The following is a 25,143-nucleotide window of genomic DNA, read 5'->3' as shown; positions in this document are numbered from 1 at the left end:
GGTTTATCATTACTCGGTTGGTTTATCATTACTCGGTTGGTTTATCACTACTCGGTTGGTTTATCATTACTCGGTTGGTTTATCACTACTCGGTTGGTTTATCATTACTCGGTTGGTTTATCACTACTCGGTTGGTTTATCATTACTCGGTTGGTTTATCACTACTCGGTTGGTTTATCATTACTCGGTTGGTTTATCACTACCGGTTGGTTTATCATTACTCGGTTGGTTTATCACTTTGGTTTATCATTACTCGGTTGGTTTATCATTACTCGGTTGGTTTATCATTACTCGGTTGGTTTATCACTACTCGGTTGGTTTATCATTACTCGGTTGGTTTATCATTACTCGGTTGGTTTATCATTACTCGGTTGGTTTATCATTACTCGGTTGGTTTATCATTACTCGGTTGGTTTATCATTACTCGGTTGGTTTATCATTACTCGGTTGGTTTATCATTACTCGGTTGGTTTATCATTACTCGGTTGGTTTATCATTACTCGGTTGGTTTATCACTACTCGGTTGGTTTATCATTACTCGGTTGGTTTATCATTACTCGGTTGGTTTATCATTACTCGGTTGGTTTATCATTACTCGGTTGGTTTATCATTACTCGGTTGTATCACTCAGCTTTAACAAACTACACAGAACATCTCTGAATTATGCCTGAGTTATAGTATTGAAAAGTCAAAATACACCACATCCCTAAAAAGCCTTGATGCTGTTGCGCTCCTAAATGCTCTATTCCCACAGCGAGGAGAGTCGTGGCCAAAGAGATGTTCTACTTTCCAATTCACATCCTGGCATCGCGACATCTTGGTCCACAGCTCAAACTGACCGTAAATATCACAGTAGCCACTAGCCCAGTAAACACAAACTATTTAACAGTTCAAGCTACTCCCCCCCCCCCTTCTAAAACATATTACACTCTTGAAAAAATGCAACAATTCACAAGTGTGTTCAAACAATGAAAGTGCATGTTTTTCTTCTTCCGTACCCCTTAAATCAGCTAACTCCTGCTTGCTTCCTGATCAAGTGACGTTAGCATATCACTAAGGAACGTTTACCCGTATATAAAAGTACAGTAACGCTACCATGAAGTGTAATACATATTATAATATTAGGTTAAACAGGTTATGATAGCTAAACAAAATATTTCCTGCATTTTCCTCACAAACGGTTTCTGGCTGTGAGCTGAATGTTGACGTTTAGCTGAACCATAGCTAGATAACGCTTAGGCCCAGCGTATTAAAGTTCCCTTAGAACAAACCAGGCTTTACGACTGAAAATCATTGATCATTCTCAGTGCTGTCAAGAGATTTTAAAGCTACAGTTGACAATTTCAGATTGTAGCAGGCTGTTACTACTGTCACTTGGGCTCCCTCTCCGGACTCTAGGGTCACCAGGCTGCTCGCTATGGCGCACACCGGTCACCATCGTGACGCGCACCTGTGAGTCCTCAGACTCACCTGGACTCCATCACCTCCTTGATTACCTTCCCAACATATATCACTCCCTTTGGTTCCCCAGGCGTCATTGTTTCACACTCACTCCCTCCCTGAACTTGCCTTCCCAACTCTCAGCGCAACTACAATTTCCGGTAAAACCTCAAACAAGTCTCTAGAAATAATAATTGGTCTGCTGTTATCATTTTTGGCTCATCGAGATCATTTTGTTTACACTGCCCTACTTAGAGGGGGCAAATGTGTAGTGTGCTAATTCCGGAGGTAACGGATGAGACATGACAAGTTTTCGTTGCAGTAATATGAACGGCCGAGGTTATTGTTTGGGGGGGAAAAGCCAAGACACTTACAAGAGATGAACACTGATGCAGATCAATACAGGCCGAAGCCAATTCACAAGATGCAAGTGTTGTCGTCTTCATTTCGCCTCATACTCGGCTTCAATCAACACTCCTCCTCGCCTCTCCTCCCCTAACTTCTTATCTCCTCCCCTCCATGCACATTTTAGAGGGGCTATTTATATTCCCCAGCACAAGGTGCACCTGTGTAATGATCATGCTGTTTAATCAGCTTCTTGATATGCCACACCTGTCAGATGGATGGAGTATCTTGGCAAAGGAGAAATGCTCACTAACTAGGGATGGAAGCAAATCTGGGCATAACATTTGAGAGAATATATTTATTTCAGCTCATGAAACGTGGGACCAACACTTTACATGTTGCGTTTCTATTTGTTTGTAGTTAAAAATGTTCGATTCCTCTGGACTCCCGCGGAGCCAAGCTCATATCCAAAACAAACAATAAAACATGTAGCTAAGGGTAATCTACATATCAAACAATACAGTAAACCTTAACGAGTCATATCATTTCAGATTGCACACAAACGAGAGAGAGAGAGAGAGAGAGAGAGAGAGAGAGAGAGAGAGAGAGAGAGAGAATGTATGCGTGTGTTGACAGCTCTCACTATCAGGACAGGGCTCGGGTAACAAGGCAATCTTCTATAGCAGGTGTACCTCGATTCAAAACAATCTATGCTACGTATTTCGTATAGCCTATCAGACCAAAGGATTCAAATGCATTGCTTTTGAGTGTCAGTCATAAGTCTTCCCAACACAGTCAAGGTAAAGCTCCACATAGCCCGCGTTATAAATGGTATACGTTATAAAGCGTTTCTTACCAGCATCAGAGACGAGATATCCACTGGTGAGAACAATGAGAACAAGTAGAGGACAGAGGCCTTGGTCTCGCTGCATCCAAAAAGTGAGCATCTTTACCGGGTTACGCCACCGCGATTTGTCCCAGGTGCTCTCGGTGCCCTGGATATCGCCAATCCCTTCTCTTCAATGTCGGCTATATGTCCCTTCAAATATAATTTCTCAATGACAAATCGGTCTCCAAAATATAAACGTGTCCAAATGTTTTTTTTTTTGGGGGGGGGGGGTAGGCTACATGTAGTTTAGGTTACTGGAATAAATTATCCAACATGGGATAAATAAATACAATCCTGTAAAAAAAATAAAAAAAATAAAACTCTGTTATTTATTGCTATGAGTTCCTCTAATAAAGTCCGTATGGAAAAGACACATATCACCGATAACGCAGGACAAACTAAATGAATAGGTTTATGGAACAATATCCCAGATATTATCGCTTCCACTCGGGTTCAGGGGTAAATGCGAACCATAAAATAAGTGCTGGCAGGACAAGTCAGATAAGAAAGTTCCGTAGACCTATATCAGCCAGAGCTAAAATATATTTTAACATTTGAGGCAGAGCAATAATAAAGAAATGTATGAAAACAAAGAGGGGAAACTGGTGCTACTGCGCGCTGCTCTACTTCAGCACTAGTCAACTTAAAAAGTATTGACTCTGCTCTGATTCGTCTCTGGTCCGCTGCTACTACCGCTTCCACCGCCACCGGTTATTATGGCCGAGTCTTTTCACACTCCTGGCGCGCTGTCCGTCCTCTCTGCTCCGTGGGTGTGCAAAGGTGTAGTCTAAACATGAACACGGATCAGAAAAAGCCGGCGTCCAGTCTCCCACGCCCCACCTAGCCAATCATTGAGCATCACCCTCCGAGAGTTGTGGATAATGAAGAAGTGAAAGGGATGACTAAAGAGAGTTGGAGCGAGAGAAGAGAAGGAGAGATCGAAAACACGGAAGCGAAATCTATGGATGGATCCGATTCATATGGGTTCAGGAAGTCATTAAGTCAATTAGCCTGGTTGTTGACTAACTGATTTTGTTTAAACTGTCATGGTATCAGGTAAGGCACTTAGAGGATATTGTAGTCTGTAAAAGATGTTTCATTCATCTAACATTTGTTTCAAAAACAGACTCTTCCAGAATCTATTTAAAAAAAAAAAAACATTATTTGTCAACCAGGTGAATCTCTCATACAGAACAAAGGTGGTATGTATTTTGCAATTACCCCCCATTTGTCCATGACATAAATCGTATCTTTATGTTTATGCCTAAACCATATTTAGAAGCACAATAATTCACTGGGGAGCAAGAAGTCTGGGTAGCCAGGCAACAAACTGAGTGTACCATGGAGAAATGTCCTGCCTACAGTAACCTCCCCCATTCGTTCAATAAACATTCCCCCGTTGCCGCCACAAGAGAGCACCATTTTCATAAATGTTTCCTGTCTGATGTAGAGAGCCAATATACAGAGGATGGGGTTGGGTCTCCCCCCGAGGCTCATTAATTTAAATTACGTCTATGATGTGTGCTGTCAGTCCTGACGAGCTCCCTGGAGAGGACTGAGGAGAGGTGGACACAAGGCTAAATAAGGTTTGTGATGAGGGGACTGAGGAGAGGTGGACACAAGGCTAAATAAGGTTTGTGATGAGGGGACTGAGGAGAGGTGGACACAAGGCTAAATAAGGTTTGTGATGAGGGGACTGAGGAGAGGTGGACACAAGGCTAAATAAGGTTTGTGATGAGGGGACTGAGGAGAGGTGGACACAAGGCTAAATAAGGTTTGTGATGAGGGGACTGAGGAGAGGTGGACACAAGGCTAAATAAGGTTTGTGATGATGGGACTGGGGTGAGGTGGACACAAGGCTAAATAAGGTTTGTGATGATGGGACTGAGGAGAGGTGGACACAAGGCTAAATAAGGTTTGTGATGATGGGACTGGGGTGAGGTGGACACAAGGCTAAATAAGGTTTGTGATGATGGTATTCTTTTGTGACTGTCAGTCAGTGGTCCACTGGTTGGTTGCTGTTAGAAGAGAACACACACACAAACACACATTTTCTGCAAAAAAAATAGGGCAAAGCAAGAACCACAGAACCACTGGGCAGCAGGTAGTTTAGTGGTTAGAGCATTGGGCCAGTAACTGAAAGAGGGGGAAGGGAGGCAGGTAGTCTAGAGGTTAGAGCATTGGGCCAGTAACTGAAAGAGAGCGAAGGGAGGCAGGTAGTCTAGTGGTTAGAGCATTGGGCCAGTAACTGAAAGAGGGGGAAGGGCGGCAGGTAGTCTAGTGGTTAGAGCATTGGGCCAGTAACTGAAAGAGAGGGAAGGGAGGCAGGTAGTTTAGTGGTTACAGCATTGGGCCAGTAACTGAAAGAGAGGGAAGGGAGGCAGGTAGTCTAGTGGTTAGAGCATTGGGCCAGTAACTGAAAGAGAGGGAAGGGAGGCAGGTAGTCTAGTGGTTAGAGCATTGGGCCAGTAACTGAAAGAGAGGGAAGGGAGGCAGGTAGTCTAGTGGTTAGAGCATTGGGCCAGTAACTGAAATAGGTGGAAGGGAGGCAGGTAATCTAGTGATTAGAGGGTTGGGCCAGTAACTGAAAGAGAGGGAAGGGAGGCAGGTAGTCTAGTGGTTAGAGCATTGGGCCAGTAACTGAAAGAGAGGGAAGGGAGGCAGGTAGTCTAGTGGTTAGAGCATTGGGCCAGTAACTGAAAGAGGGGGAAGGGAGGCAGGTAGTCTAGTGGTTAGAGCATTGGGCCAGTAACTGAAAGAGAGGGAAGGGAGGCAGGTAGTCTAGTGGTTAGAGCATTGGGCCAGTAACTGAAAGAGGAGGAAGGGAGGCAGGTAATCTAGTGATTAGAGGGTTGGGCCAGTAACTGAAAGAGAGGGAAGGGAGGCAGGTAGTCTAGTGGTTAGAGGGTTGGGCCAGTAACTGAAAGAGAGGGAAGGGAGGCAGGTAGTCTAGTGGTTAGAGCATTGGGCCAGTAACTGAAAGAGGGGGAAGGGAGGCAGGTAGTCTAGTGGTTAGAGCATTGGGCCAGTAACTGAAAGAGAGGGAAGGGAGGCAGGTAGTCTAGTGGTTAGAGCGTTGGGCCAGTAACTGAAAGAGAGGGAAGGGAGGCAGGTACTCTAGTGGTTAGAACGTTGGGCCAGTAACTGAAAGAGGAGGAAGGGAGGCAGGTAGTCTAGTGGTTAGAGCATTGGGCCAGTAACTGAAAGAGAGGGAAGGGAGGCAGGTAGTCTGGTGGTTAGAGCGTTGGGCCAGTAACTGAAAGAGGGGGAAGGGAGGCAGGTAGTCTAGTGGTTAGAGGGTTGGGCCAGTAACTGAAAGAGAGGGAAGGGAGGCAGGTAGTCTAGTGGTTAGAGGGTTGGGCCAGTAACTGAAAAAGAGGGAAGGGAGGCAGGTAGTCTAGTGGTTAGAGCATTGGGCCAGTAACTGAAAGAGAGGGAAGGGAGGCAGGTAGTCTAGTGGTTAGAGCATTGGGCCAGTAACTGAAAGAGGGGGAAGGGAGGCAGGCAGTCTAGTGGTTAGAGCATTGGGCCAGTAACTGAAAGAGAGGGAAGGGAGGCAGGTAGTCTGGTGGTTAGAGCATTGGGCCAGTAACTGAAAGAGGGGGAAGGGAGGCAGGTAGTCTAGTGGTTAGAGGGTTGCGCCAGTAACTGAAAGAGAGGGAAGGGAGGCAGGTAGTCTAGTGGTTAGAGCATTGGGCCAGTAACTGAAAGAGAGGGAAGGGAGGCAGGTAGTCTAGTGGTTAGAGCATTAGGCCAGGAACTGAAAGAGGGGAAGGGAGGCAGGTAGTCTAGTGGTTAGAGCATTGGGCCAGTAACTGAACGAGGGGAAGGGAGGCATGTAGTCTAGTGGTTAGAGCATTGGGCCAGTAACTGAAAGAGAGGGAAGGGAGGCAGGTAGTCTAGTGGTTAGAGCATTGGGCCAGTAACTGAAAGAGGAGGAAGGGAGGCAGGTAATCTAGTGATTAGAGGGTTGGGCCAGTAACTGAAAGAGAGGGAAGGGAGGCAGGTAGTCTCTAGTGGTTAGAGCATTGGGCCAGTAACTGAAAGAGAGGGAAGGGAGGCAGGTAGTCTAGTGGTTAGAGGGTTGGGCCAGTAACTGAAAGAGAGGGAAGGGAGGCAGGTAGTCTAGTGGTTAGAGCATTGGGCCAGTAACTGAAAGAGGGGGAAGGGAGGCAGGTAGTCTAGTGGTTAGAGCATTGGGCCAGTAACTGAAAGAGAGGGAAGGGAGGCAGGTAGTCTAGTGGTTAGAGCGTTGGGCCAGTAACTGAAAGAGAGGGAAGGAGGCAGGTACTCTAGTGGTTAGAATGTTGGGCCAGTAACTGAAAGAGGAGGAAGGGAGGCAGGTAGTCTAGTGGTTAGAGCATTGGGCCAGTAACTGAAAGAGAGGGAAGGGAGGCAGGTAGTCTAGTGGTTAGAGCATTGGGCCAGGAACTGAAAGAGGGGGAAGGGAGGCAGGTAGTCTAGTGGTTAGAGCATTGGGCCAGTAACTGAACGAGGGGGAAGGGAGGCATGTAGTCTAGTGGTTAGAGCATTGGGCCAGTAACTGAAAGAGAGGGAAGGGAGGCAGGTAGTCTAGTGGTTAGAGCATTGGGCCAGTAACTGAAAGAGGAGGAAGGGAGGCAGGTAATCTAGTGATTAGAGGGTTGGGCCAGTAACTGAAAGAGAGGGAAGGGAGGCAGGTAGTCTCTAGTGGTTAGAGCATTGGGCCAGTAACTGAAAGAGAGGGAAGGGAGGCAGGTAGTCTAGTGGTTAGAGGGTTGGGCCAGTAACTGAAAGAGAGGGAAGGGAGGCAGGTAGTCTAGTGGTTAGAGCATTGGGCCAGTAACTGAAAGAGGGGGAAGGGAGGCAGGTAGTCTAGTGGTTAGAGCATTGGGCCAGTAACTGAAAGAGAGGGAAGGGAGGCAGGTAGTCTAGTGGTTAGAGCGTTGGGCCAGTAACTGAAAGAGAGGGAAGGGAGGCAGGTACTCTAGTGGTTAGAATGTTGGGCCAGTAACTGAAAGAGGAGGAAGGGAGGCAGGTAGTCTAGTGGTTAGAGCATTGGGCCAGTAACTGAAAGAGAGGGAAGGGAGGCAGGTAGTCTAGTGGTTAGAGCGTTGGGCCAGTAACTGAAAGAGGGGAAGGAGGCAGGTAGTCTAGTGGTTAGAGGGTTGGGCCAGTAACTGAAAGAGAGGGAAGGAGGCAGGTAGTCTAGTGGTTAGAGGGTTGGGCCAGTAACTGAAAAAGAGGGAAGGGAGGCAGGTAGTCTAGTGGTTAGAGCATTGGGCCAGTAACTGAAAGAGAGGGAAGGGAGGCAGGTAGTCTAGTGGTTAGAGCATTGGGCCAGTAACTGAAAGAGGGGGAAGGGAGGCAGGCAGTCTAGTGGTTAGAGCATTGGGCCAGTAACTGAAAGAGAGGGAAGGGAGGCAGGTAGTCTGGTGGTTAGAGCATTGGGCCAGTAACTGAAAGAGGGGGAAGGGAGGCAGGTAGTCTAGTGGTTAGAGGGTTGGGCCAGTAACTGAAAGAGAGGGAAGGGAGGCAGGTAGTCTAGTGGTTAGAGCATTGGGCCAGTAACTGAAAGAGAGGGAAGGGAGGCAGGTAGTCTAGTGGTTAGAGCATTGGGCCAGTAACTGAAAGAGAGGGAAGGGAGGCAGGTAGTCTAGTGGTTAGAGCGTTGGGCCAGTAACTGAAAGAGAGGGAAGGGAGGCAGGTACTCTAGTGGTTAGAACGTTGGGCCAGTAACTGAAAGAGGAGGAAGGGAGGCAGGTAGTCTAGTGGTTAGAGCATTGGGCCAGTAACTGAAAGAGAGGGAAGGGAGGCAGGTAGTCTGGTGGTTAGAGCGTTGGGCCAGTAACTGAAAGAGGGGAAGGGAGGCAGGGTAGTCTAGTGGTTAGAGGGTTGGGCCAGTAACTGAAAGAGAGGGAAGGGAGGCAGGTAGTCTAGTGGTTAGAGGGTTGGGCCAGTAACTGAAAAAGAGGGAAGGGAGGCAGGTAGTCTAGTGGTTAGAGCATTGGGCCAGTAACTGAAAGAGAGGGAAGGGAGGCAGGTAGTCTAGTGGTTAGAGCATTGGGCCAGTAACTGAAAGAGGGGGAAGGGAGGCAGGCAGTCTAGTGGTTAGAGCATTGGGCCAGTAACTGAAAGAGAGGGAAGGGAGGCAGGTAGTCTGGTGGTTAGAGCATTGGGCCAGTAACTGAAAGAGGGGGAAGGGAGGCAGGTAGTCTAGTGGTTAGAGGGTTGGGCCAGTAACTGAAAGAGAGGGAAGGGAGGCAGGTAGTCTAGTGGTTAGAGCATTGGGCCAGTAACTGAAAGAGAGGGAAGGGAGGCAGGTAGTCTAGTGGTTAGAGCATTGGGCCAGGAACTGAAAGAGGGGGAAGGGAGGCAGGTAGTCTAGTGGTTAGAGCATTGGGCCAGTAACTGAACGAGGGGGAAGGGAGGCATGTAGTCTAGTGGTTAGAGCATTGGGCCAGTAACTGAAAGAGAGGGAAGGGAGGCAGGTAGTCTAGTGGTTAGAACGTTGGTCCAGAAACTGAAAGAGGAGGAAGGGAGGCAGGTAGTCTAGTGGTTAGAGCATTGGGCCAGTAACTGAAAGAGAGGGAAGGGAGGCAGGTAGTCTGGTGGTTAGAGCGTTGGGCCAGTAACTGAAAGAGAGGGAAGGGAGGCAGGTAGTCTAGTGGTTAGAGCATTGGGCCAGTAACTGAAAGAAGGGGAAGGGAGGCATGTAGTCTAGTGGTTAGAGCATTGGGCCAGTAACTGAAAGAGAGGGAAGGGAGGCAGGTAGTCTAGTGGTTAGAGCATTGGGCCAGTAACTGAAAGAGGGGGAAGGGAGGCAGGTAGTCTAGTGGTTAGAGCATTGGGCCAGTAACTGAAAGAGAGGGAAGGGAGGCAGGTAGTCTAGTGGTTAGAGCATTGGGCCAGTAACTGAAAGAGAGGGAAGGGAGGCAGGTAGTCTAGTGGTTAGAGCATTGGGCCAGTAACTGAAAGAGAGGGAAGGGAGGCAGGTAGTCTAGTGGTTAGAGCGTTGGGCCAGTAACTGAAAGAGAGGGAAGGGAGGCAGGTACTCTAGTCTATTGGTTAGAGCATTGGGCCAGTAACTGAAAGAGAGGGAAGGGAGGCAGGTAGTCTAGTGGTTAAAGCATTGGGCCAGTAACTGAAAGAGAGGGAAGGGAGGCAGGTAGTCTAGTGGTTGGAGCGTTGGGCCAGTAACTGAAAGAGAGGGAAGGGAGGCAGGTAGTCTAGTGGTTAGAGCATTGGGCCAGTAACTGAAAGAGGAGGAAGGGAGGCAGGTAGTCTAGTGGTTAGAGCATTGGGCCAGTAACTGAAAGAGAGGGAAGGGAGGCAGGTAGTCTAGTGGTTAGAGCGTTGGGCCAGTAACTGAAAGAGAGGGAAGGGAGGCAGGTAGTCTAGTGGTTAGAGCATTGGGCCAGTAACTGAAAGAGGGGGAAGGGAGGCATGTAGTCTAGTGGTTAGAGCGTTGGGCCAGTAACTGAAAGAGGGGGAAGGGAGGCAGGTAGTCTAGTGGTTAGAGCGTTGGGCCAGTAACTGAAAGAGAGGGAAGGGAGGCATGTAGTCTAGTGGTTAGAGCGTTGGGCCAGTAACTGAAAGAGAGGGAAGGGAGGCATGTAGTCTAGTGGTTAGAGCATTGGGCCAGTAACTGAAAGAGGGGGAAGGGAGGCATGTAGTCTAGTGGTTAGAGCGTTGGGCCAGTAACTGAAAGAGGGGGAAGGGAGGCAGGTAGTCTAGTGGTTAGAGCGTTGGGCCAGTAACTGAAAGAGAGGGAAGGGAGGCATGTAGTCTAGTGGTTAGAGCATTGGGCCAGTAACTGAAAGAGAGGGAAGGGAGGCAGGTAGTCTGGTGGTTAGAGCATTGGGCCAGTAGATGAAAGAGAGGGAAGGGAGGCATGTAGTCTAGTGGTTAGAGCATTGGGCCAGTAACTGAAAGAGAGGGAAGGGAGGCAGGTAGTCTGGTGGTTAGAGCATTGGGCCAGTAACTGAAAGAGAGGGAAGGGAGGCAGGTAGTCTGGTGGTTAGAGCATTGGGCCAGTAGATGAAAGAGAGGGAAGGGAGGCATGTAGTCTAGTGGTTAGAGCATTGGGCCAGTAGATGAAAGATTGCTGGATCTAATCCCTGAGCTGACAAGGTAAAGATCTGTCGTTCCGCCCCTGAACAAGACAGTTAATCCACTGTTCCCGGAGCGCCGAAGATGTCGATTAAGGCCCCCCCCTGCACCTCTCTGATTCAGAGGGGTTAGGTTAAATTCATTCTACTATGTCCCTGACCGTGACACAACACAATCTACCATGTCCCTGACAACACATTCCACCATGTCCCTGACAAAACGATCTACCATGTCCCTGACAACACAATCTACCATGTCCCTGACAACACATTCTACCATGTCCCTGACAACACGATCTACTATGTCCCTGACCGTTACACAACACAATCTACCATGTCCCTGACAACACATTCTACCGTGTCCCTGACAACACATTCTACCATGTCCCTGACAACACATTCTACCATGTCCCTGACAACACATTCTACCATGTCCCTGACAACACATTCTACCATGTCCCTGACAACACATTCTACCATGTCCCTGACAACACATTCTACCATGTCCCTGACAACACATTCTACCATTTCCCTGACAACACATTCTACCATGTCCCTGACAACACATTCTACCATGTCCCTGACAACACATTCTACCATGTCCCTGACAACACATTCTACCATGTCCCTGACAACACATTCTACCATGTCCCTGACAACACATTCCACCATGTCCCTGACAACACATTCTACCATGTCCCTGACAACACATTCTACCATGTCCCTGACAACACATTCTACCATGTCCCTGACAACACATTCTACCATGTCCCTGACAACACATTCTACCATGTCCCTGACAACACATTCTACCATGTCCCTGACAACACATTCTACCATTTCCCTGACAACACATTCTACCATGTCCCTGACAACACATTCTACCATGTCCCTGACAACACATTCTACCATGTCCCTGACAACACATTCTACCATGTCCCTGACAACACATTCTACCATGTCCCTGACAACACATTCTACCATGTCACTGACAACACATTCCACCATGTCCCTGACAACACATTCTACCATGTCCCTGACAACACATTCTACCATGTCCCTGACAACACATTCTACCATGTCCCTGACAACACATTCTACCATGTCCCTGACAACACATTCTACCATTTCCCTGACAACACATTCTACCATGTCCCTGACAACACATTCTACCATGTCCCTGACAACACATTCTACCATGTCCCTGACAACACATTCTACCATGTCCCTGACAACACATTCTACCATGTCCCTGACAACACATTCCACCATGTCCCTGACAACACATTCTACCATGTCCCTGACAACACATTCTACCATGTCCCTGACAACACATTCTACCATGTCCCTGACAACACATTCTACCATGTCCCTGACAACACATTCTACCATGTCCCTGACAACACATTCTACCATGTCCCTGACAACACATTCTACCAGTACCATTCTCAGTACTTTGTTGATGGACCTTTTGGCAGCGATTACAAGCCTCAAGTCTTCTTGGGTATGATACTACAAGCTTGGCACACCTGTATTTGGGGAGTTTCTCCCATTCTTCTCTGCAGATCCTCTCAAGCTTTGTCAAGTTGGATGGGGAGTGTCTCCCAGTCCCTGCCGCTGAAAAATATCCCACAGCATGATGCTGCCACCACCATGCTTCACCGTAGGGATGGTGCCAGGTTTCCTCCAGACGTAACACTTGGCATTCAGGGCCTAAGAGTTCAATCTTGGTTTCATCAGACTAGAAGATCTTGTTTCTAGTGGTCTGAGAGTCTTTAGGTGGGCTATTATGTGCCTTTTATTGGCTTCCGTCTGGCCACTCTACCAAAAAGGCCTTTTAGTGGCTTCCGTCTGGCCACTCTACCAAAAAGGTCTGATTGGTGGAGTGTTGCAGCGATAGTTGTCCTTCTGGTAAGTTCTCCCATCTCCACAGGGTTCTTGGTCTCCTCCCAGACCAAGGCCCTTCTCCCTGATTGCTCAGTTTGGCCGGGCGTCTTGTTGATCGTATGGTTGAGCATGGTGTACTTCTTAAAGAAGAGCGTCTTGTTGATCGTATGGTTGAGCATGGTGTACTTCTTAAAGAAGAGCGTCTTGTTGATCGGATGGTTGAGCATGGTGTACTTCTTAAAGAAGAGCGTCTTGTTGATCGTATGGTTGAGCATGGTGTACTTCTTAAAGAAGAGCGTCTTGTTGATCGTATGGTTGAGCATGGTGTACTTCTTAAAGAAGAGAGTCTTGTTGATCGTATGGTTGAGCATGGTGTACTTCTTAAAGAAGAGCGTCTGGTTGATCGTATGGTTGAGCATGGCGTAATTCTTAAAGAAGAGCGTCTTGTTGATCGTATGGTTGAGCATGGCGTACTTCTTAAAGAAGAGCGTCTTGTTGATCGTATGGTTGAGCATGGTGTACTTCTTAAAGAAGAGCGTCTTGTTGATCGTATGGTTGAGCATGGTGTACTTCTTAAAGATGAGCGTCTTGTTGATCGGATGGTTGAGCATGGCGTACTTCTTAAAGAAGAGCGTCTTGTTGATCGTATGGTTGAGCATGGTGTACTTCTTAAAGAAGAGCGTCTTGTTGATCGTATGGTTGAGCACGGTGTACTTCTTAAAGATGAGCGTCTTGTTGATCGGATGGTTGAGCATGGCGTACTTCTTAAAGAAGAGCGTCTTGTTGATCGTATGGTTGAGCATGGTGTACTTCTTAAAGAAGAGCGTCTTGTTGATCGGATGGTTGAGCATGGTGTACTTCTTAAAGAAGAGCGTCTGGTTGATCGTATGGTTGAGCATGGTGTACTTCTTAAAGACGAGAGTCTGGTTGATCGTATGGTTGAGCATGGTGTACTTCTTAAAGAAGAGCGTCTTGTTGATCGTATGGTTGAGCATGGTGTACTTCTTAAAGAAGAGCGTCTTGTTGATCGTATGGTTGAGCATGGCGTACTTCTTAAAGAAGAGCGTCTTGTTGATCGTATGGTTGAGCATGGCGTACTTCTTAAAGAAGAGCGTCTTGTTGATCGTATGGTTGAGCATGGTGTACTTCTTAAAGAAGAGCGTCTTGTTGATCGTATGGTTGAGCATGGTGTACTTCTTAAAGAAGAGCGTCTGGTTGATCGTATGGTTGAGCATGGTGTACTTCTTAAAGACGAGAGTCTGGTTGATCGTATGGTTGAGCATGGTGTACTTCTTAAAGAAGAGCGTCTTGTTGATCGTATGGTTGAGCATGGTGTACTTCTTAAAGAAGAGCGTCTGGTTGATCGTATGGTTGAGCATGGTGTACTTCTTAAAGAAGAGCGTCTTGTTGATCGTATAGTTGAGCATGGTGTACTTCTTAAAGAAGAGCGTCTGGTTGATCGTATGGTTGAGCATGGTGTACTTCTTAAAGAAGAGCGTCTGGTTGATTGGATGGTTGAGCATAGTGTACTTCTTAAAGAAGAGCGTCTTGTGAGCTATTGGACCGGCTCTGAAACAGGTTGTGTGGTTTCAAACACCCCTCTCTGAAACAGGTTATATCGTCTGAAACACCCGGCTCTGAAACGGGTTATATCGTCTGAAACACCCCTCTCTGAAACAGGTTATCTCGTCTGAAACATCCCTCTCTGAGACAGGTTATATCGTCTGAAACACCCGGCTCTGAAACAGGTTATATCGTCTGAAACCCCCGGCTCTGAAACAGGTTATATCGTCTGAAACACCCCTCTCTGAAACAGGTTATATCGTCTGAAACACCCGGCTCTGAAACAGGCTATATCGTCTGAAACACCCCTCTCTGAAACAGGTTATATCGTCTGAAACACCCCTCTCTGAAACAGGTTATATCGTCTGAAACACCCCTCTCTGAAACAGGTTATATCGTCTGAAACACCCCTCTCTGAAACAGGTTATATCGTCTGAAACACCCGGCTCTGAAACAGGTTATATCGTCTGAAACACCCCTCTCTGAAACAGGTTGTATCGTCTGAAACACCCGGCTCTGAAACAAGTTATATCGTCTGAAACACCCGGCTCTGAAACAGGTAATGTGGTTTCAAACACCCGGCTCTGAAACAGGTTATATCGCCTGAAACACCCCTCTCTGAAACAGGTTGTGTGGTTTCAAACACCCGGCTCTGAAACAGGTTATATCGTCTGAAACACCCGGCTCTGAAACAGGTTATATCGTCTGAAACACCCGGCTCTGAAACAGGTTATATCGTCTGAAACAACCGGCTCTGAAACAGGTTATATCGTCTGAAACACCCGGCTCTGAAACAGGTTATATCGTCTGAAACACCCCTCTCTGAAACAGGTTATATCGTCTGAAACACCCGGCTCTGAAACAGGTTATATCGTCTGAAACAACCGGCTCTGAAACAGGTTATATCGTCTGAAACACCCGGCTCTGAAACAGGTTATATCGTCTGAAACACCCGGCTCTGAAACAGGTTATATCGTCTGAAACACCCGGCTATGAAACAGGTTATATCGTCTGAAACACCCGGCTCTGAAACAGGTTATATCGTCTGAAACACCCGGCTCTGAAACAGGTTTTATCGTCTGAAACACCCGGCTCTGAAACAGGTTATATCGTCTGAAACACCCGGCTCTGAAACAGGCTATATCGTCTGAAACACCCCTCTCTGAAACAGGTTATATCGTCTGAAACACCCCTCTCTGAAACAGGTTATATCGTCTGAAACCCCGGCTCTGAAACAGGTTATATCGTCTGAAACACCCCTCTCTGAAACAGGTTATATCGTCTGAAACACCCGGCTCTGAAACAGGCTATATCGTCTGAAACACCCCTCTCTGAAACAGGTTATATCGTCTGAAACACCCCTCTCTGAAACAGGTTATATCGTCTGAAACACCCGGCTCTGAAACAGGTTATATCGTCTGAAACACCCCTCTCTGAAACAGGTTATATCGTCTGAAACACCCGGCTCTGAAACAGGTTATATCGTCTGAAACACCCCTCTCTGAAACAGGTTATATCGTCTGAAACACCCCTCTCTGAAACAGGTTATATCGTCTGAAACACCCCTCTCTGAAACAGGTTATATCGTCTGAAACACCCCTCTCTGAAACAGGTTATATCGTCTGAAACACCCCTCTCTGAAACAGGTTATATCGTCTGAAACACCCGGCTCTGAAACAGGTTAAATCGTCTGAAACACCCGGCTCTGAAACAGGTTAAATCGTCTGAAACACCCCTCTCTGAAACAGGTTATGTGGTTTCAAACAACCGGCTCTGAAACAGGTTGTGTAATTTCGGCGACAGGTGTTTATGTTTTTGGACTCACCGGAGAAGAATTTGGAGTCATCGTTTGAAGTCATGTATGACAACAGACTGTATATGGCTTATGCTAGTACGGGTAGTCAACAGTGTTTTGTTGTTAGCCATATAATGCTTGCCCGTAAAGGAAGAAGGCAGAGGGCAGGACGCAGGTAGTCCTCCTAATGGTCCACTGATGTAGGGAGGGATAGGCTGACAGTGGTAGAGCAGCCACAAGCACCTGTTGTTTGTGTTGAGGGCACGGAGTTGCAGCTTGTACCAGAGGAGAACATAGCATCTGATGTGCAGCAGAAATAAATATTGTTTTGGGAGGTAAGGACGGATCTGGGGAGCCATTTCCCCAGACTGGTGAGGAGATACTCCAGTATGCATGATGAGTGGGAGCAATTATTAGGAAATGGAAGTCATACAAGACCACTGATAATCTCCCTCGATCTGGGGCTCCACGCAAGATCTCACCCCGTGGAGTCAAAATGATCACAAGAACGGTGAGCAAAAATCCCAGAACCACACGGGGGGACCTAGTGAATGACCTGCAGAGAGCTGGGACCAAAGTAACAAAGCCTACCATCAGTAACACACTACACCGCCAGGGACTCAAATCCAGCAGTGCCAGACGTGTCCCCCTGCTTAAGCCAGTACATGTCCAGGCCCGTCTGAAGTTTGCTAGAGACCATTTGGATGATCCAGAAGAAGATTGGGAGAATGTCATAAGGTCAGATGAAACCAAAATATAACTTTTTGGTAAAAACTCAACTCGTCGTGTTTGGAGGACAAAGAATGCTGAGTTGCATCCAAAGAACACCATACCTACTGTGAAGCATGGGGGTGGAAACGTCATGTTTGGGGCTGTTTTCTGCAAAGGGACCAGGACGACTGATCCGTGTAAAGTCTCCAGATCTCAACCCCATAGAAAATCTTTGGGGGGAGTTGAAAGTCCGTGTTGACCAGCAACAGACCCAAAACATCACTGTTCTAGAGGAGATCTGCATGGAGGAATGGGCCAAAATACCAGCAACAGTGTGTGAAAACCTTGTGAAGACAGAAAACGTTTGACCTCTGTCATTGCTAACAAAGGGTATATAACTAAGTATTGAGAAACTTTTGTTATTGACCAAATACTTATTTTCCACCATAATTTACAAATAAATAAATAAAAAATCCTACAATGTGATTTTCTGGATTTTTTTCTCTCTCATTTTGTCTGTCATAGTTGAAGTGTACCTATCATGAAAATGACAGGCCTCTCTTTTTAAGTGGGAGAACTTGCACAATTGGTGGCTGACTAAATACTTTTTTGGCCCACTGTACATACTATATACCATACTCCTACATACTGATAGAGATAGAGAAATAATATTCATACTATACTCCTACATACTGATAGAGATAGAGAAATAATATTCATACTATACTCCGACATACTGATAGAGATAGAGAAATAATATTCATACTATACTCCTACATACTGATAGAGATAAAACATGTTGGATAATATTTACAAGGTATAATATTTATGTAAACAAGGACGGTGAAATTATGTCACACAAACAACTAACAACAGTGTTGTTGGAGCGAGCGGTCGCATCCGCACTTCGGTCCGCAGGTAGTATAACTTTTCATTACATTTCATTACATTTCATTACATTTCATTATAGTACAACGGTTTGATTTGTCTAATCTTAGCAATTTCTTCTTAGCTAGCTACATAGCCGTCTTTGTATCAAAGATAATTGCGTAATTATCGTATTTCGTCGTCCTAACGTAGTCTACACTGCTATCTGCCCAGCAGCTAGCCAGCTAGCAAACGTCCACCGTCTACCGAATAGCAGCACTGTAGAAACTATTACACTCAACTATTACACTGGTCCTTCTGTAGCTCAGTTGGTAGAGCATGGCGCTTGTAACGCCAGGGTAGTGGGTTCGATTCCCGGGACCACCCATACGTAGAATGTATGCACACATGACTGTAAGTCGCTTTGGATAAAAGCGTCTGCTAAATGGCATATATTATTATTATTATATAACTGAACGACTTGATTAGTGTAGTGTTAGCTAGCTACATAGTTGTCTTTGCTGTCTTCGTATCCAAGATAATTGTGTAGTTTAGAGTGTGTAGTCTTAGAGTGATTATCTTAATTTACCGAGGTTAGCTAGCCAGCTATTTGTCGTCCTTAACGTAGGAGACACTGCTAGCTAGCCAACAGCTAGCCAACGTCTACCGAATAGAACTTCCGCACTCAACAACCCGGTCGCATTCCGCTTCGCTCCACAGGTAGTATCACATTTTCATTTCATTTCATTACAGCACAACGGTTTGATTTGTTTGATCGTAGCTAGCTACATAGCTAGCTACATAGCCGTCTTTGTATCAAAGATAATTGTGTAGTCTAGAGCGATTTTCTAGGTTAGCTAGCCAGCTATTGTCGTTCTTTTAACGCAACGTAACGTAATCAACACTGCTAGCTAGCCAGCTAGCCCCGAATAGCAGCACTGTAGAAACTATTACACTCAACGGAACGACTTGATTAGTGTAGTGTCAACAACGCAGCCACTGCCAGCTAGCCTACAAAGTCAACAACGCAGCCACTGCCAGCTAGCCTACTTCAGCAGTACTGTATCATTTTAATCATTTTAGTCAATAAGATTCTTGCTACGTAAGCTTAACTTTCTGAACATTCGAGACGTGTAGTCCACTTGTCATTCCAATCTCCTTGCATTAGCGTAGCCTCTTCTGTAGCCTGTCAACTATGTGTCTGTCTATCCCTGTTCTCTCCTCTCTGCACAGACCATACAAACGCTCCACACCGCGTGGCCGCGGCCACCCTAATCTGGTGGTCCCAGCGCGCACGACCCACGTGGAGTTCCAGGTCTCCGGTAGCCTCTGGAGAGTTCATCTCAGCCTATGCCTCCTCTGGATAAGAGCGTCTGCTAAATGACTTAAATGTAATGTAAATGTAAATGTAATGTAAATGTAAATGTAATGTAAATGTAATGTAAATGTAAATGTAATGTAAATGTAAATGTAATGTAAATGTAATGTAAATGTAATGTAAATGTAATGTAAATGTAAATGTAATGTAAATGTAATGTAAATGTAATGTAAATGTAAATGTAATGTAAATGTAAATGTAATGTAAATGTAATGTAAATGTAAATGTACGAAGGTGTACGGTGGAGTATGGAGGCTTTTATTTCCAGGTCATCAGACTGTTAAACAGACTCCGCCCAGCACCCTGCCCTGAACCTCAGACACTGTCACTAGCCTGACTCCGCCCAGCACCCTGCCCTGAACCTCAGACACTGTCACTAGCCTGACTCCGCCCAGCACCCTGCCCTGAACCTTAGACACTGTCACTAGCCTGACTCCGCCCACCACCCTGCCCTGAACCTCAGACACTGTCACTAGCCTGACTCCGCCCACCACCCTGCCCTGAACCTCAGACACTGTCACTAGCCTGACTCCGCCCAGCACCCTGCCCTGAACCTCAGACACTGTCACTAGCCTGACTCCGCCCAGCACCCTGCCCTGAACCTCAGACACTGTCACTAGCCTGACTCCGCCCAGCACCCTGCCCTGAACCTCAGACACTGTCACTAGCCTGACTCCGCCCAGCACCCTGCCCTGAACCTTAGACACTGTCACTAGCCTGACTCCGCCCAGCACCCTGTTCTGAACCTCAGACACTGTCACTAGCCTGACTCCGCCCAGCACCCTGCCCTGAACCTCAGACACTGTCACTAGCCTGACTCCGCCCAGCACCCTGCCCTGAACCTTAGACACTGTCACTAGCCGGACTCCGCCCACCACCCTGCCCTGAACCTCAGACACTGTCACTAGCCGGACTCCGCCCAGCACCCTGCCCTGAACCTCAGACACTGTCACTAGCCTGACTCCGCCCAGCACCCTGCCCTGAACCTCAGACACTGTCACTAGCCTGACTCCGCCCAGCACCCTGCCCTGAACCTCAGACACTGTCACTAGCCTGACTCCGCCCACCACCCTGCCCTGAACCTCAGACACTGTCACTAGCCTGACTCCGCCCAGCACCCTGCCCTGAACCTCAGACACTGTCACTAGCCTGACTCCGCCCACCACCCTGCCCTGAACCTCAGACACTGTCACTAGCCTGACTCCGCCCAGCACCCTGCCCTGAACCTCAGACACTGTCACTAGCCTGACTCCGCCCAGCACCCTGCCCTGAACCTCAGACACTGTCACTAGCCTGACTCCGCCCAGCACCCTGCCCTGAACCTCAGACACTGTCACTAGCCTGACTCCTCCCAGCACCCTGTTCTGAACCTCAGACACTGTCACTAGCCTGACTCCGCCCAGCACCCTGCCCTGAACCTCAGACACTGTCACTAGCCTGACTCCGCCCAGCACCCTGCCCTGAACCTCAGACACTGTCACTAGCCTGACTCCTCCCAGCACCCTGTTCTGAACCTCAGACACTGTCACTAGCCTGACTCCGCCCAGCACCCTGCCCTGAACCTCAGACACTGTCACTAGCCTGACTCCGCCCAGCACCCTGCCCTGAACCTCAGACACTGCCCTGAACCTCAGACACTGTCACTAGCCGGACTCCGCCCAGCACCCTGCCCTGAACCTCAGACACTGTCACTAGCCTGACTCCGCCCACCACCCTGCCCTGAACCTCAGACACTGTCACTAGCCTGACTCCGCCCAGCACCCTGCCCTGAACCTCAGACACTGTCACTAGCCTGACTCCGCCCAGCACCCTGCCCTGAACCTCAGACACTGTCACTAGCCTGACTCCGCCCAGCACCCTGCCCTGAACCTCAGACACTGTCACTAGCCTGACTCCGCCCAGCACCCTGCCCTGAACCTCAGACACTGTCACTAGCCTGACTCCGCCCACCACCCTGCCCTGAACCTCAGACACTGTCACTAGCCTGACTCCGCCCAGCACCCTGCCCTGAACCTCAGACACTGTCACAAGCCTGACTCCTCCCAGCACCCTGCCCTGAACCTCAGACACTGTCACAAGCCTGACTCCTCCCAGCACCCTGCCCAGAACCTCAGACACTGTCACTAGCCTGACTCTGCCCAGCACCCTGCCCTGAACCTCAGACACTAGCCCCTCCATCCCGTCTCCGTCTCCGCCCCTCAACTCCGACTCCCCCTTCTGTCTCTACTTCCCCCCCCTCCACCCCGTCTCCCCTCAATCTTCCGTCTTCCCTCCGTCTCCCCCTCCCCTCCACCCCGTCTCCCCCCTCCTCTCCAACCCGTCTCCCCTCTATCTTCCCTCCGTCTCCCCCCCTCCCCTCCACCCCGTCTCCTCCCCTCCACCCCGTCTCCCCCTCCCCTCCACCCCGTCTCCTCCCCTCCACCCCGTCTCCCCCTCCCCTCCACCCCGTCTCCCCCTCCCCTCCACCCCGTCTCCCCTCTGTCTTCCCTCCGTCTACCCCCTCCCCTCCACCCCGTCTCCCCTCTATCTTCCCTCCGTCTCCCCCTCCCCTCCACCCCGTCTCCCCTCTATCTTCCCTCCGTCTTCCCCCTCCCCTCCACCCCGTCTCCCCTCTATCTTCCCTCCCTCCCCCCCTCCCCTCCACCCCGTCTCCCCTCCCCTCCCTCTCCCCTCCACCCCGTCTCCCCTCTATCTTCCCTCCGTCTCCCCCTCCCCCCTCCACCCCGTCTCCCCTCTATCTTCCCTCCGTCTCCCCCTCCCCTCCACCCCGTCTCCCCTCTCCATCTTCCCCCTCCGTCTCCCCCTCCCCTCCCCTCCACCCCATCTCCCCATCCCCTCCACCCCGTCTCCCCTCTATCTTCCCTCCGTCTCCCCCTCCCCTCCACCCCGTCTACCCCATCTCCCTCCCTTCCCTCCGTCTCCCCCATCCCCTCCACCCCGTCTCCCCCTCCCCCTCTATCTTCCCTCCGTCTCCCCCATCCCCTCCACCCCGTCTCCCCCCCTCCCCCTTCCCTCCGTCTCCCCCCCCCCTCCCCCTCCCCTCCACCCCGTCTCCCCTCTATCTTCCCTCCGTCTCCCCCTCCCCTCCACCCCGTCTCCCCCTCCCCTCCACCCCATCTCCCCTCTATCTTCCCTCCGTCTCCCCCCATCCCCTCCACCCCGTCTCCCCCTCCCCCCACCCCTCCACCCCTCCGTCTCCCCTCTATCTTCCCTCCGACTCCCCCACATCAAGGAAACCTCCACTGCTACATCTGCAACAAGCTTAGCTCAGAAGACAACAGAAAGAGCAGACAAAGACTGAAACAGCCTGGAAACTCTTCCTGGCCCTTATAAATAAACTGTAGTGTGTATGGATGAGCCACACAGCCTATTTAATGGCATTAAAGAGATGGATTCATGAAGAATAATGTCTCATCTCTGCTTCCTTCACACTTCCTCGTCCTCTCTGTCTCTCTACTGCAAATCCCTTCATTTCAATAGAATTCTGCCATTTTATCAATAAACATCAGACTCATCCACAACATACCATATTATCATTGTAACGGTCTGCTTCAGATTGCTTCATAGTTCAAGTCAGCTTAAAGTAAATAACAATATATATATTTAATTTTAAATCAACACATGGAATCAGTTTGAAAGCCCCTCTCTACTTAATTGTCTGTATACTGTGAGTTGATAGTTCTTCATCCACATGAGTTGCATTGTAGAGTACATGCAGAAATAGTAGTCTGCAGTAGTTTAGCATTATGAATCACATTATATAATGTTGGTTATATCTGGCTGATTCATCATGTTCCTAGATGTCCAGCCTGGTCTCAGATCTGCAGCTGCTGTTTGGCCAAATGCTGTGGTCATCATCATACTAAACATGACTAGCAGTTGGATAAAAAGTACAAGCAGATCCTGACCCAGGCTGTTACTCTGTGAAGTGAGGCCTTTATCAACCCAGCCTGAACAGGAGCTGTGTGTCTGTGGGGTCAACCCAGTCGGTGGGGTCAACCCAGTCTGAACAGTAGCTGTGTGGCTGTGGGGTCAACCCAGTCTGAACAGGAGCTGTGTGGCTGTGGGGTCAACCCAGTCTGTGGGGTCAACCCAGTCAGAACAGTAGCTGTGTGGCTGTGGGGTCAACCCAGTCTGAAACTGGAGCTGTGTGGCTGTGGGGTCAACCCAGTCTGTGGGGTCAATCCAGTCTGTGGGGTCAACCCAGTCTGAACTGGAGCTGTGTGGCTGTGGGGTCAACCCAGTATGTGGGGTCAATCCAGTCTGTGGGGTCAACCCAGTCTGAACTGGAGCTGTGTGGCTGTGGGGTCAACCCAGTCTGTGGGGTCAACCCAGTCTGAACAGGAGCTGTGTGGCTGTGGGGTCAACCCAGTCTGTGGGGTCAACCCAGTCTGAACAGGAGCTGTGTGGCTGTGGGGTCAACCCAGTCTGTGGGGTCAATCCAGTCTGTGGGGTCAACCCAGTTTGTGGGGTCAACCCAGTCTGAACAGGAGCTGTGTGGCTGTGGGGTCAACCCAGTTTGTGGGGTCAACCCAGTCTGAACAGGAGCTGTGTGGCTGTGGGGTCAATCCAGTCTGTGGGGTCAACCCAGTTTGTGGGGTCAACCCAGTCTGAACTGGAGCTGTGTGGCTGTGGGGTCAACCCAGTCTGTGGGGTCAACCCAGTCTGAACAGGAGCTGTGTGGCTGTGGAGTCAACCCAGTCTGAACAGGAGCTATGTGGCTGTGGGGTCAATCCAGTCTGTGGGGTCAACCCAGTTTGTGGGGTCAACCCAGTCTGAACTGGAGCTGTGTGGCTGTGGGGTCAACCCAGTCTGTGGGGTCAACCCAGTCTGAACAGGAGCTATGTGGCTGTGGGGTCAATCCAGTCTGTGGGGTCAACCCAGTTTGTGGGGTCAACCCAGTCTGAACAGGAGCTGTGTGGCTGTGGGGTCAATCCAGTCTGTGGGGTCAACCCAGTTTGTGGGGTCAACCCAGTCTGAACATGAGCTGTGTGGCTGTTCTACATTATGGATTTGGAACTGAACATTACATTAGATTTGCATCTCCTGAAACACGAGATCTCTCCCTCCAACTAGTGTATTCCTGACTAAGGCAGTGAAGGTGTGTGTGTGTGTGTGTGTGTGTGTGTGTGTGTGTGTGTGTGTGTGTGTGTGTGTGTGTGTGTGTGTGTGTGTGTGTGTGTGTGTGTGTGTGTGTGTGTGTGTGTGTGTGTGTGTGTGTGTGTGTGTGTGATAAATACCTTTGTCTCTTTGAACTTGTAGGCAAATTAAACTGATGGCCGATCACGTTTCCACGGGTTACAGGAAAAACCACAACTGCCAATACTTTGATTATAGCTCTTTACAGATGGGACCCATTCCATGGTCGGTCCATTTGAATAGGCCTGGTTTTTATGTCTCTCTCTCTCTGTCTCAATCTCTCTAACATCTCTCTCTCTCTGTCTCAATCTCTCTAACATCTCTCTCTCTCTGTCTCAATCTCTCTCTCTCTGTCTCAATCTCTCTAACATCTCTCTCTCTCTGTCTCAATCTCTCCAACATCTCTCTCTCTCTGTCTCAATCTCTCTCTCTCTGTCTCAGTCTCTCTCCCATCTCTCTCTCTCTCTGTCTCAATCTCTCTAACATCTCTCTCTTTCTGTCTCAATCTCTCTCTGTCTCATTCTCTCTCCCATCTTTCTCTCTGTCTCAATCTCTCTAACATCTCTCTCTCTGTCTCATTCTCTCTCCCATCTTTCTCTCTGTCTCAATCTCTCTAACATCTCTCTCTCTCTCTGTCTCAATCTCTCTAACGTCTCTCTCTCTCTGTCTCAATCTCTCTCTCTCTGTCTCAATCTCTCTAACATCTCTCTCTCTCAATCTCTCTCCCATCTCTCTCTCTGTCTCAATCTCTCTAACATCTCTCTCTCTCTGTCTCAATCTCTCTCTCTCTGTCTCAATCTCTCTCCCATCTTTCTCTCTGTCTCAATCTCTCTCCCAGTCTCAATCTCTCTAACATCTCTCTCTGTCTCATTCTCTCTCCCATCTCTCTCTCTCTGTCTCAATCTCTCTCCCATCTCTCTCTCTGTCTCAATCTCTCTAACATCTCTCTCTCTGTCTCATTCTCTCTCCCATCTTTCTCTCTGTCTCAATCTCTCTCCCATCTCTCTCTCTGTCTCAATCTCTCTCCCATCTCTCTCTC

The 25,143-nt window shown here is 48.7% G+C and overlaps 2 protein-coding genes across 2 annotated transcripts in view; one reads left to right on the top strand and one right to left on the bottom strand.

Moving 5' to 3' along the window:
* Positions 1 to 3,524, bottom strand: part of LOC127911317 (netrin receptor UNC5B-b-like) — a 386,624-nt gene extending 383,100 nt beyond the window's left edge. Inside the window, 1 exon segment of the mRNA XM_052477532.1 lies at positions 2,642 to 3,524. Within this exon segment, the coding sequence (XP_052333492.1) occupies positions 2,642 to 2,732 (91 nt within the window). The 5' untranslated portion in view covers positions 2,733 to 3,524.
* The window catches only part of LOC127911260 (uncharacterized), a 403,289-nt gene that overhangs the window by 308,730 nt on the left and 69,416 nt on the right, over positions 1 to 25,143 (top strand). The window lies entirely within an intron of this gene.

The sequence above is a fragment of the Oncorhynchus keta genome, chromosome 24, assembly GCF_023373465.1.
Source record: "Oncorhynchus keta strain PuntledgeMale-10-30-2019 chromosome 24, Oket_V2, whole genome shotgun sequence".
In the NCBI taxonomy this organism is placed as follows: Eukaryota; Metazoa; Chordata; class Actinopteri; order Salmoniformes; family Salmonidae; genus Oncorhynchus; species Oncorhynchus keta.
The sequence above is the reverse complement of the archived record's forward strand: the minus strand, read 5'-3'. Positions and strand labels throughout refer to the sequence as shown.